The sequence below is a fragment of the Salvia splendens genome, chromosome 5 (genome assembly GCF_004379255.2).
Source record: "Salvia splendens isolate huo1 chromosome 5, SspV2, whole genome shotgun sequence".
Classification (NCBI taxonomy): domain Eukaryota; kingdom Viridiplantae; phylum Streptophyta; class Magnoliopsida; order Lamiales; family Lamiaceae; genus Salvia; species Salvia splendens.
This window is the reverse complement of record NC_056036.1, coordinates 12,676,236-12,689,390: the sequence shown is the minus strand read 5'-3', so window position 1 is coordinate 12,689,390 and position 13,155 is coordinate 12,676,236. Positions and strand designations below refer to the sequence as shown.

General features: G+C 36.8%; 3 protein-coding genes across 4 annotated transcripts; 1 reads left to right on the top strand and 2 right to left on the bottom strand.

The window, feature by feature from the left end:
- The first annotated feature begins 10 nt into the window (after positions 1–10).
- LOC121805085 (coiled-coil domain-containing protein 12-like) lies at positions 11–2,494 on the top strand. The gene is made up of 4 exons (XM_042204863.1): positions 11–278; positions 533–665; positions 770–884; positions 2,238–2,494. The coding sequence occupies exons 1-4, from the start codon at positions 133–135 to the stop codon at positions 2,291–2,293; spliced, it is 450 nt and encodes a 149-aa protein (XP_042060797.1). The 5' UTR covers positions 11–132; the 3' UTR covers positions 2,294–2,494.
- A 291-nt stretch (positions 2,495–2,785) lies between these two features.
- LOC121805084 (HBS1-like protein) lies at positions 2,786–8,614 on the bottom strand. Of its 2 annotated transcripts, XM_042204861.1 has the most exons (13): positions 8,437–8,614; positions 8,162–8,323; positions 7,943–8,056; positions 7,227–7,391; positions 6,691–6,909; positions 6,373–6,450; positions 5,948–6,252; positions 5,757–5,867; positions 5,180–5,664; positions 4,504–4,669; positions 3,423–3,662; positions 3,209–3,343; positions 2,786–3,122 (listed from the first exon to the last, which is right to left on the bottom strand). In XM_042204861.1, the coding sequence occupies exons 3-13, from the start codon at positions 8,043–8,045 to the stop codon at positions 2,991–2,993; spliced, it is 2,139 nt and encodes a 712-aa protein (XP_042060795.1). In that variant the 5' UTR covers positions 8,046–8,056; positions 8,162–8,323; positions 8,437–8,614; the 3' UTR covers positions 2,786–2,990. The 2 variants fall into 2 exon arrangements, with proteins under 2 accessions (XP_042060795.1, XP_042060796.1); XM_042204862.1 differs by lacking the exon at positions 6,691–6,909 and having other exon boundaries at positions 8,437–8,610.
- An 800-nt stretch (positions 8,615–9,414) lies between these two features.
- On the bottom strand, positions 9,415–11,117 carry LOC121805580 (light-harvesting complex-like protein 3 isotype 1, chloroplastic). Its single transcript, XM_042205491.1, has 3 exons — positions 10,646–11,117; positions 9,901–10,038; positions 9,415–9,820 (listed from the first exon to the last, which is right to left on the bottom strand). Exons 1-3 carry the CDS (start codon positions 10,986–10,988, stop codon positions 9,579–9,581), a joined length of 723 nt encoding a protein of 240 aa, XP_042061425.1. The 5' UTR covers positions 10,989–11,117; the 3' UTR covers positions 9,415–9,578.
- Between the last annotated feature and the right edge of the window lie 2,038 nt (positions 11,118–13,155).

Sequence of the window (13,155 nt, the reverse complement as noted above, 5' to 3'; positions counted from 1 at the left end):
GATTGTATTGCGGACGCCTTAGATTTTAGATTTTAGGATTGAGGTATTGGAATTGATAAATCCAAGTTTTTGAGTGAAAGAGTGCATAATTTCCCCCCTAAATCCTAATAGCATACTACTTGATCGGTGAAAATGGGCGGTGGAGACGATGAATCGCTCGATGCTGCGGCGGCGGCTCGCAGAGAGAGGCTGAGAGCCCTTAGGGCTGCTCAGGAACTCCTCAACACTCCCGACGACGATGCTGCTTCTGAGAATCATCCCGGGGAGGAAGAAAATGAGTAAGATTCCTTCTAATCTTCAATTCTGCTGCTCACAGTTTATGATTAGGGTTTGTGCACTTCCCTTGAAGGACGAATACCGCAATGGCCATATATTTTTTTTCATTTAGATCTATTTCGTCTATCTCTTTATTTTATTCCACGAATGAGTTCATATAATTTTCCTTAGAAGCCATTCATTGCTATTTTCTACTAGTATTTTGCTAGAATTTGTTTGGACTATGTTCCTGACTGCTTATCTCTGTTTCTCCTAGCAATGTTAATATGAAATTTCGGAATTACCTTCCTCACGACAAGCAATTGCAAGAGGGTAAACTTGCCCCGCCCGTGTTACCTAAATTCGTAGACCCAGTACTGGCAGCTCCTCCACCAGAGGAAAATAAAGAGGTAGTAGTTTTTCACGGAGTTTATCACTCCTCACCATCCCCTATCTTGCTCCCTCTCAAATATACTATCCTTTGATATTAACTGTTGTGATTTAAATAAAATAGGATCCTTTCCTCAACATAGCACCAAAGAAACCAAATTGGGATTTGAGAAGGGATGTGCAGAAGCGGCTTGACAAGCTCGAAAGGCGCACTCAGAAGGCTATGTTAATACTCATGGGTATGCTATCTTTTTCCTAGACATTTGACCTTGGTTGTCCAATTTACTGGTTATTTGAGATGGTTTCTCTTGTTCTTGTTAACATTTTCATGTCTCATGCCCCAAGTGCATTTGGATTTACGTAGTTTTCTCCTAAAAGTCTCTTTTACTTCTCAACTAGCTTCTTCATTAATAAAACATTAAAACTAGTATTGTTTGTGTTGTGATTTGTGATTTAAATTTTTTAGCTGTAGAAAATGCTGTGATTTAAGCTTGCTGAGAGGATTAGGTATCGGACTATTGAGAAAAGTTACGAAACTGTGCTCAGACAGAGCTTGTGGTTTGATTGCTTCAGAATCGACTGACTTAGATTTACTTTTGAGGATGATGATTTATTCCTAAAGGGAAAGGGAGAAGAAGTTAAGTTAAGTAGTGATATGGTGACTTGAAAAATGCAGTAAATTTTTAGGTGTTGAGTTTTGGAGGATTTGAGGAAATTATTCAACTCAGCTGGCACAGAGTTTGTATTTAGTAGCTTTAGCTTATGTTATGGAGTAAAGGCAAGCGGTATCAGCTTATGTTAAAGGACCTCTCTGGTGTAGCTGCCTCATGTGTACATTAATATAATCCAAATTAGTTGTGTGTGTGTAAGCAGTAAGATTATTATATATGGTTGAACTGCTGAAAGGCATTGTAGATCGCCTCTATGCAACTTTATCATGATAGATAATTATGACAAGCAGATTTATTTGGGATAATTTTGCATATGGACTATGGCTGACTTTTGGTAAAGCATGATTTTGAGTCTCTTACTATACATACATAATTAATGAAGCATGCTTGCAACACTTGAGTTGTTTAGCCAAACATATGGCCATGTCTTTGGTTGGGAAAACTTCTAAGATTTTGGTTTATAATCATATCTAAACAGTGTCTGATTGGTCTGATGATTGGATATGATTCATTCCAGCCCAAAACATGGCTAGTTCTCTCACCGTTGGCATTAAGGAAATAAGGCTCCGTCTGTATCTTGGACTTAGGAGAAAGTAAATCAGTGAAAAATAGCTTTCTAGGATTACATTAGATATAATTTCCATGTGTTTTTATTATTTACTCCTTGGTGTACAGCACTGCCTTGTGGAGCCATTGGAAAATGCCTCTGGGCATAAAACACATTTAAAACCTTGACTATTCATTGTTGAGCATTTGTTGTGCCTTTGGCAACACAACAGACTTTGGTTGAACCCCAGCCACTCTCCTTTAGTACATCTGTCAACACAACCATTGTTGTGCAAAATAAAACATGAAGATGATAATCATCGTATTACTTGTCAATTGCATGTTTATGCTCATTATTGATTGTGGCTTGTGCAGAACGGGAGGAAGCAAACAGGAGGTCAGAAGCCACAGAAAATGGTGGAGAAGATTGATGTAGTGACATCATTATCCTTGTTTTTTTGAAATTTAACTGTGAAAAAACTTAACTAGCCTCGTGTAATAGACATTTTTTATTATGAAAAGGGAAGATTTTGTAACTTTTGATTCTGGTGGATTGCATCCAAGCTTGTTTGTGATCAAAGAAAGAAGCTTAGGAATAGAAGAAGTAGAATTTGGTGTTGGGGTTTTAGCTATGATTGTTGTTTAAGTGGTTCTTCCTCCCAATCGTTGGGTTTGAGGACCAAAGCAAAGTCTGCAATGTTGGTGCTGTTTCCGTTGTGAAATATGATAAATGTACAAGAATTTGATTAGGAAATACAAACATCTCATGTTACCTGCAATTAAAATACAGCTGATGCTATGTTTAGGGAATGTGGAATGCCACACAATAATTAATCATGTATTGTGCCGCAGAATTCAACATTTTCAATTATACATGAATCTGAAGTCTCAAGCTATAGTTTTGGTGAATGTTGAAACCAGCATTTAAGAAACAAAAACTCTTTCATTTCAATACAGTTTTGGTGAATGTTGAAACAAACAAAAACGCTTTCACTTCATTTCATTTCACAAGAAATAACAACTTATGCAAGAAACTATAAAATGAAACCGAGTGCAAAAATTTCCCACCAATGCTTAAAAGTGGTGAGCTAACACAACACTAGTCACAAAATACTACTGCTCCATAAGCTAGTTTTCTCTCTTAATGATTTGAGTCACAACACCAAGACCAATAGTCCTTCCTGAAGCTCTAAGGAACACTCTTCCCAGAGCTCTGCAGCTGCTGTACTCCTCTACACATACCGGACCTTGCAAAGCCACCTGCCACGGCGAGGTGCAAAACATCAAAACACACCCTTCCCAACAAAACGAGACACAAAGTCACAGAAAGAAAATTTTGCACCAACCTCAACCATGGCATTCTGCTTGGACAACAAGCATCTTGGGGACTTCTTTGTTACGTTTCCTGTCTTTGGATCAAGCAGAGACAATATCTTCACAATTTTTGCAGCCTCTTTCGCGTGGTGTATGTGAAACTCCAACTGAAAAACATCGTGGTCAACTCATTTAACAATATAAACTACAAAATTATAGTATATTTTAGTGTTTGTTGATGTTAACCTGAGAACCAATAACAATCGGAGTTGAAATTTCAAGGACCAGAATCTTCATTTCCAACTGGCTGGCAACTTGAACTGGGTAGTCAGGGTGACATATCACACTTCCAGCTGTTACACGATTGCCCTCAATGCCTTGCAAATTCACTGTTACGTTGTCACCAGCTCTTGCAATACTACATGGCTGAGAGTCACGTTCCAACGAGCGAACTGTGGCTATTTCTTTTGAAGGCATAACCAATACCTGTAGGCAAAATGTATTATTGGAAATTGCAAATCTGCATTCACCAAAGTATCTAAAAACAGATGCAAGTACAGAAGTTTCCTTTTCATTGCAGGGAACAAAATACTAAGAACTGACAACACATATATCCTCCCATTACTTGATATATCATCTGAACAAAAAACTGAAGAGAGAATAAAAATTGCAAACATAAAAAGCCACAAAGCAAAGCAGAAACGAGGGCAGTGCTAATTTACAGCTTACATATACTGCAAAGAAGAAAAATACTGAAAAAGCTACATGATGCCAGCCCTTAATGAATGAAGCCATCAACAATCTCATCATATATTTTCTATTTTAAAAAACACGGACCAACTTACAAATCAACTATAATGGTAAGAGGTTAAACCAGTGCAGAGTGGAAGTATGGTCCTAATAACATATTCTAAGCACTTCAATAAAACATCCTAGGAGCAGGATAGGTGGATCTTTAACTTTATAGTAGTATATCTTAAAAGCAGACATAAAGATCAAAATCCTAGAGTCCCAAACTTTAAACTACTTCATTTTGAAGTTTCTTACTGCCTTCATTCTACTATGAACAATCTCTAATATTACCAATCATGATATGGAATTACAAGTGCCATTACAATGAAACCTATCCTATTCCAGTCTAACTTTAACCAAGACAGGTAATTGTCAAATTACAACATCACTCCTAAATATGGTGCAAAATGTCACTGGATTGAGAAGTATAGAGTTACTCAAGAAGAATGCTGTCATAATTCTGAATGGATCATATCTCACCCTAAACGAAAGATTTAGTTTCATCAAAATGTAAAGAAAAACAAAACACTCTTACCTTAAGTCCTGGTCTAATAGCTCCAGTTTCCAGTTTCCCACATGCAGACACCTGACTTTGGGATTGTGACTTAACATCACATATAGGAATTTGTAGTGGTTTGGAGTAATCTCTTGCAGGAAGTTGCAGAGAATCTATTGCATCCATCAAAAAAGGTCCTCTATACCTGCATAGCAAAATAAGAGGAAGGTTGCCTCAGCTCTAAATAACAATCCAATATAGTCAACCAGAATATCAAATATTTTAATAGTCATCTGATCTAGTACATTTCCAGAATAATATAGTGTCGTACAGCAATTAAAAAATCTAACAACACCACCCACTATATAAATAAAAGCTATTTTCCCAGCAACAGATAGAAAACGCAGCAGTTATACCATGCTCTGAAGCTCTGTAGATTCTAGGCTCAACCGACGCTCAGAAATTATGCATGTTATGGATAAAAGATTTATACCAAATAACGAATTCAAGCTGTCCAACGTATTATTACTTCGGTTTATACACATGAGATGAAACCCGAAAATAGTTTGAGTAAAATAGATGTATCAAGAAACAATATGTTAAATAAAAAGGTGAAAGAATGATTTATAATTTCAGAGGCATACATAGCATGACAGATGACGCAAAGAAATCTTGGGAAAAGAGAGACAAAGTAACAGCAAATGCAGCTACTAACCACGACAGCCGTGAATCAGAAGAGTTTGCAACTAAGTTCTGATTTTCCATGACACTTGCTGGAACCCATGAAATAGAAGATTCTTTAAAACCACAAGTGCGGAGAAATGTCCCAAGTTTCTGCTTCACAAAATCAAATCTTTCCTTTGAGTATCCCACCACATCCATTTTGTTGACAAGAACAATAATCTGATCAACTCCGAAGCTTCTAATCAGCTGTGCATGTTCCCTTGTTTGCCCCCCAGTAGCATCTATGCCAGCTTCAAATGAACCCATTGAAGCATCAACAACTAAAATTGCAGCATCTGCTTGCGTTGCTCCTGAGATCATGTTTGGAACAAAATCTCTATGTCCAGGGGAGTCAAGCAGCACAATGTGATATTTTTTGGAAGTGAAGAAAGCAACACCCACTGTCATTGTTATACCCCTTTCCCTTTCTTCAGCACTTTCATCTAATGCCCATGCATAAGCAAAAGATCCTTTTCCCTGGTCAAATAACAATGGGCATATAAAATAATTATATATCCACAAATATAATATAGAGACATTGGAACATATAAAGTTGGTAATGCTATTACCTGTTGTTTAGCTTCTTTTTCATATTTGTGCATCAATTTCTGTGATATCCGTCCCGATAAATGAAGCAACCTTCCTGAAAGTGTTGACTTCCCAGAATCAACATGGCCAACCTGAGTACACAAGAAATCGTTAGTTTTGGGCGCAAATAAATTGTTTTGCTATGACTTCCGACATAATATCAGATGCTTACAATCGCAAGATTTAGCTGGCTCAGTTCACCATCAACTGTTTCCGGGATCATCCATGTCTCAGGAGTGAAGTCAGAAATTGATGCTGTTTTTCTCTCAATAGTCTTTTCTACTTTTCCAGTTTTGGAAGACATAGCCTCAGTATTCACATTGCTATGAGGCATCCCAGGTATGCTTCCACTGGTTGGAGCATAATCTTTCTCATTAACTCCATTACCTCTCTGCCTTGTTACTGATGCTGAAGTGGACTCTTGATCCTTAGCAGACAACTCCAGTTCAACGGGAATAGTTGTGTCCCTCTGATTATCTGAGGAAGATTTATTAAATTTTGGTTATTGTATGAAACAGGCTAGTCCGGAAAAAAAAATCTGCCAGTTTATTTGCCAAAAAGAGTGTCAACTATAGAGCCTAACTACTAGAGATATACCTTTGGATTTCATTTTCAGTGATTGCAGTCCACTTGACACCAAATCATCCGGAGAAGGAACATTAAACTTGAAAGGGGCTGCCAACAACAAGTGAAATATTAGGGGAGTGAGAACAGATGGAGAAAAGAAAAGAAAAGAAAAGAAAAGAAAAGAAAAGAAAAGAAAAGAAAAGAAAGAGAAGAAGAAGAAGAAGAAGCAGATTAAAAAGATGTGAGTCCTCATCTTTGCGGTACAGATAATCATCTAACGGTGTGTAGAATAATTTTCATAAAAATATGATTATCGAGTGATGATAACTGACTCAAAATGTTCCGAACCTATATTAACTCTTTTATGATTTTGATTACTAAAAGCACTACTGAATTCCGAAAAAGTGCTGCGCATATTTCTGAATTTGTGGAAGTTAAGGTGGTTATCTGTGGAAGAAACATCATCCTGCACTTCAAAGATGAATGGTTGGACCCTATGTTGCGGCAATGATGCAAAAAGAGACTTGGCCATCACAGATACTCCAGAATCTTTGCATTTGCCGCCCACTGCATGGAAAGTATCTACTCTATGAAGGATTTGACGAAAATAATAAGCACCTATGGTGAAAAGAGACTAGATGCACTATTATCCACACTAGCCTATGGTCAAATTTAAAAAGAAGAAAGATTAAGTGGCATCAGTAATTTCTCATAACAGATTTCAATGAAACTTTGACGATCTACTGGCACTGAAAAGAGGAAAGGATAAAGTCCAGAAGGCAGCCCCACTTCCCTTATTGCATGTGATTCAGTTACGAAACAATCAATTACAATTAAAAAAAATAAAATATAAATCGAGAAATACATGTTACAAACAGTTCTACCTGCAACATCATTGATTTGGATATTGCTCTTGACCAAAGGGTTACGTAAGATCCCACATATATCACATGCAGACATACTATCTTCATTATCGTAAGTACAAATTGGGCATCGCCAGACCTTAGCCGTCCCGACTTCTTTTGCAGGCATCGTCTTAGCTGTGATACCTATCAGGAAACAAATAAGAGGATATTTAATCGAAAAAGTAATATTGAACCTTATATCAATTTAGAAGCACCTGAATACCATCATTGAAATTCAGATGAACTACATAATTAGATGTCTTCAAAGAATAAAAATAGTTTTCTAACATTAGGAGCAAAACCAGCATTCCTGGATCACAAGATGCAACCTTTACTCGAAAAATCTAGAGGAACCAACTGCTAATGATGCAACATGTTTTTTATTTCCTTTCACAGGGTAAAAACTTGAAAGAAAATTGCTAATACTTATGCATATGGCCTCTACCCTTCAATATATGACTGCTGCTTAGTTAATTACTGAATTCCATTAGAGCACAACTTTTACTACCAGGTCTTGCACCTTCCTATTACAGTGTACAACAAAGGGCAAGACAGGTGATACAAAGAAAGCAAAATTTGTAATTGGAAGTTAGTTGAGTAGAAACAAGCTCTCTTATCTTCACATGCTCTATTATTAGTCCAACACCAAACTTTTATAAGCCAACATAGAAAAAGTAGAAAAAAAAAAGACTCACCGTTTTCTTCAACCTCTTCATCATAATCATAATCATAGTCATCATTATAGTCATCTTCATAATCATCATCGTAATCAACTCCATAGTTCACTTTGCGAGGCATGTTCGCAAATCCTGCCACATGAGTAACAAAAAGTTAATCCGGCATCAAGGAATTCAGAATTAGACAACAAGAAAAGAATGATTGGTTTATATGATTTAAAGCTGCTCCCAACATACCGATTTTTATGAAGAAATTGCAAAGGGAGAGTATTTGAAGTCTGTGCGGTATGAGTTAAAAATATATAACAAGTTGAGCAAGAAATTAGTTAGAGCTGAATGGCATCTTCTTCCTCCAAAAGAAGAAGTTTTCCTAAAATGTGGCCAATCGTTGTAACACCGCTGCAAGGGGGAAAAGGGTAAAATGTCATCCGCCATAAATTGAAATCACGCAACAAAAGGATTGTTGAGAAAAGTGAATCTGCAATTGCAATTGGTGATAAATGGAAACTAACCGAGACGAATTCGCCGGCGGTGAAGTAAGCTTTCCGGTTCACTTCTGCACCCCACCCTCTTTGTCTCAATTTTACTCAGAATTGATATTGCAAATACGAAATAATGCAGTAATATGATGCGAATTTATGATAAAGAAATAGTAATAAAAATATTAATAAAACTTTATCTTTATGGATTGTTCCCAGAATCTATCTTTCTACTAATAGCGAACTTCCAATAAATTTGTAATATGAATATATATTTATAATAAGTGAAAACTCCTAATAAGTACGAATCCTAATACAATTAAAATTCTTACCATATTTTGATTATAATTTTTTCAGAGTCTGAATCCTAATACAATTAAAATTCTTACCATATTTTGATTAGAATTTATGCTATGAGCACATAACTGATAATACGAAATTAAATTTGTGATCTTGTTAATCGAGTCAATACACTAGTTACTAATCAAACATTCAATTTTAAGTCTTTTCAATTCCAGTAGGCCAGAAGCTAGTAACATGATGATCAAGAGAGCATTTTGAATATCTTTCCAAGCTTCGCACGAACTTTTAATGAGCTCGAGCTTGAACATCATATTTACGAATATCAAACAAGTCGAGCTCGAGCTTGAGCTTGAGCTCAAGGTCGAATCCGATACTAGCAAGCCTAATCTCAGTAACTAGGTGGCGAACTGAGTTCAAACAACTAGACATAAGCTCGAGTTGAAGGCGAACTCGAACACTAGATTATTTAAATGAGTCATTTAGTATTAAACTCAGCTCGATTAGTTTACAACACTGCTGAAACTTAGCTTGATGAGTAGTCAATCCAACAAACAACATGATTTACATTTCTAACTTATCTTGCTTGATTTTTGAACTTGAGCAAAAAGCCAAAAACTATGAAACCTATAGTTCTTGCTTTCAAAAAGCATGAACAAAACATAACATCTTTAATTCGATGGATGCTTTAAAGAGATTATAGGGAGAATCTTAGCAAAGCTCAAACAAGTTAGACACTCTTGGAGTGAAGCTTTGAGCAATCAAAATAAGATGAGTGGATAACAATCATAATCTTGCGATTCAAGAAGAAAAAGCACTTGTAAACAAAGGCACAATTGCAAGAGAATTGATCTGCAAAATCTCCCTAGTAACTACTACTTCTTCTCTGATGTCTCATCCTGCCAGGCAGCTTGCCACTGCTTATCGTAGAATGTCGTCTCGTCCACCAATTTCTTGATGGTTTCAAAGTCCTCATTCTTTCTTACAAGGAGCACACCTGCTACAGCTACAAACAACAGCGTTTTACAGAAGAAGTTGCCCATTTGATCAACCAGACCTACCCCGGTGAGGCTGTCCACAAAGTAGGCCATGAAGAATCCGACCATTGCAGCACGACCTGCATAAAAGCCAACCAACTTGCTCAGCCTATAGTGATTCTTACAACCTGAGGTAGAGAAAATGAATGTGCAAACCAACCATTTAGCAGCTCGGCTTCGGGAAGATGGAACCTTTTCATCCATGCCCACCAAGGAATAATGGAAGTGTCGAAAACAACAGGCTCTTCATTGTTTGATGATTGCGGGCTGTCTTCCATCCACTTCCTCCTCTTCACCTCTGCAATACACAAAGAGACAGAAAGAGGTGAGTCTAATCACCAGCTGATCAATGAGGGACCAACTTATTAGAGTAATTTAAATCCGACACAAGTATTTTGCTTTTCAGATACCATTTAAAAGGGAAGTAACATATGACTTGGAATTTTGAATATACTTCCTTGTGCGATTAAGCTGAGCTCAAAGAAGTGGAAGTGAATGGTTACATTATGGTTGGACTGAAACGGCAACAAGCCAAACATATGTAAAAGGGAATTTCATCACTTTATCATTTCTGACAAAAATTCCAAAATTTGAAGCCGAGACAACAATTGGGTTGAAGGTCTGTCTTCAAAGTTCTTTAGCAATCAAGATACGATCTTTACTTTATTTGAAGTGTATACATTGGCTCACTAATCCCACCTTTACTAGATAAATCAACTTGTATTGCAATAGAACTATAATTACTAAATACCACAAAGAAATTGAAGACAAAGAGAGGTTACCTTCTCCTATTCATCCCCACATTTTAAAGATTCGATTTTTGATACGTAGAAAAGACAATAATAGAGCAAGAGCTGATACAATTAAGATAAACCGAGTGTATTTGGAGAGAGAGAGAAGTGGACCAGCATCAATGACAGCATCCCAGTTAGTGTTGCCATCTTTCTCAAACTGCTTCAAGTCCCAAGTTCCCCCAACCCACCTAGCATCCTGAAAACCATTGACAGACTCCACTGCCACCGGCGGCGGTGTTGCAGAGCCGTTGGAGCCAAGAGACTCCACAGAAGAAGTCTCCTCCGGAGCAGTAGGAGCCACACCAGAGGCGCTATCGGAGCTCAAGACCAAGGGGGATTGAAGCTTCTCGAGGTGTCTGAGGGGGAGATAACTAGGCCTCAAACCTAGATGGGTTTTGGCATGAGAGTGAGGGGTGAAAGATGGAAGCTTTGGGGAGAAAATTGCCATCGACATTTCTGAGAAATTGGGATTTACCAGAGAGAGAGAAAGAAAGCGAAAGCCAAAATGGGAGCTGGGATTTTGAGATTATGTGGAATGATGTTTCTAGGAGAATTTGAGCCGCAGAAAGAGAGAAGCATTATTTATTATAGCTATCGGAGAAGCTTTTGCTTGTCTCCTTATAAATGGCAATTCCCGAGCTACCCCTGTACTATATCTTTTAGAGGGAATATTTTTTTGGTATATAAACTTTATCAAAGTATCATTTTAGATCCGTGAACTTTGAAAATATCATTTAAGGTCCACCAACTATGAGTTAATATCATTTGAAATACTTTTTATTATTTCAAAGTTTTTTTAATGAAAATACCCTCAATACCTTAAATGGTGTATATTTTTAATAAATTTATCATACACTCATATTTTTTTATAAATATCTTTACAATATATTTTTGACAAATTTTCTAAATATAATTTGACCTTCAATATTATCATTTAATTTTGTGACATGCAAGAAAAGGTCATTATTCAATTTTTTATTATTAAAGAAAAGTTCTTTCTTTATTCAATTTTTAAAAAATTAATATAAAAAATTGAAGAAACAATTTTACTTGCATGTCACAAAATTAAGTGATAATATTTAAGGTCAAATTATATTTAGAAAATTTGTAAAAAATATATTGTAAAGATATTTAAAAAAAATATGAGTATATGATAAATTTATTAAAAATATATACACTTTAAGGTATTTAGGGTATTTTCGTTCAAAAAAACTTGGAAATAGTAAAAAGTACTTCACATGATATTAATCTATAGTTGGTGGACCTCAAATGATATTTTCAAAGTTCACGGACCTAAAATGATACTTTGTCAAAGTTCGTGGACCAAAAAAGATGTTCCATCTATCTTTTAATCCCATAAAAGCATGGCATTTCACTTTTTCCTTTAAACTTTAAACATTTCATTTGTTACGTCGAAATGAGCCCCTTTCTTTTCGACTTATAATTATAGTACTCCTGATGCGAAACATTTTTCCATATTTTTCCCCTTCGTTCTTCATATATTTATACAAGCTACGACTCATCAAATGGTGTTTTCATCATTGTTTAGGAAGTAAAAAAGCTGGAAGTTCATTGTTCCGTGAGGATTCCTGAAGCTACACCCGGTCGGGTGATTTTGTTTCAATAAAACACCCGGCCGGGTGAAATCTGCAAAGCAGAAAGAGCCTAGAAGCATAACGCCCGGCCGGGCGCATTTAAGTCTCGAAACGCCTGGTCGGGCGATTTTCGCAAGACTCCAGAGTCCATCACCCGGCCGGGTGGAATTGTGGGTGTAAAAAAAATCCACCCGCCAGGGTGAAATTCAGAAGGCGTGTAAGGAGGTCAGATCGGGTGGTATTTCAATCACCCAACCAGGTGATTTTTCTGTCGTAAAAATCCACCCGGCCGGGTGGATCAATTCCAACTGCGAAATGGCAGTTTGTCGGCAGTTTTACTTGGGAAAAGAGAAGAAAATGGGGGAAAAGGAGACGGTTTTGGACGAAAAATTGGCAAAAGAAGCAAGAGGAGAGAAAAGGAAGGAACGATCCAAACTCCATCTCGGGGGAGATCATCCATCATCTAGAGTTGGAGAACACCATGGAGTTCACGGTTCACGGTTCTTTTGGTGTAATTCATTTTAGTATGTTTGGCTAGATTTCCTTCGTTGCTCCGAATATGTTGTAGGGTGAATTGTGGATACTTTGATGATTTTTACGGTTTAATTTATGTGTGATTCTTGTTTATGAATTGTTTAATTATTCTACTAATCTTGAGACGTCTAGATAGGTAGAATTTTGTAGCCATTATTCTATTGCCTCTTTAGCATAGATTTTGGTCGATACTCATATACAAGGAACTAGAGATTTGATACTTGTTCAGAGAGATAGTCTCGAGTGGATCGACAGTTTTTATCTGTAAATTTAGTTTGGTGTCTACTGCGCTTTCGTGTGGGCATTAAGTTAATATGATCTCATTATCGTGTTTGACAATTGGAGAAACTAATCTAAAGCTTGTTACGCGACCTAGTAGTGGTGATAGGTTAGTGAGTAGAACTTGGAGACGTGTTCAGTTAATCCTAGGTATACAATTCCCTTGAAGTGTTCAACGGATATGGAGCGTAAAACAAACTTAATCCTCTTATG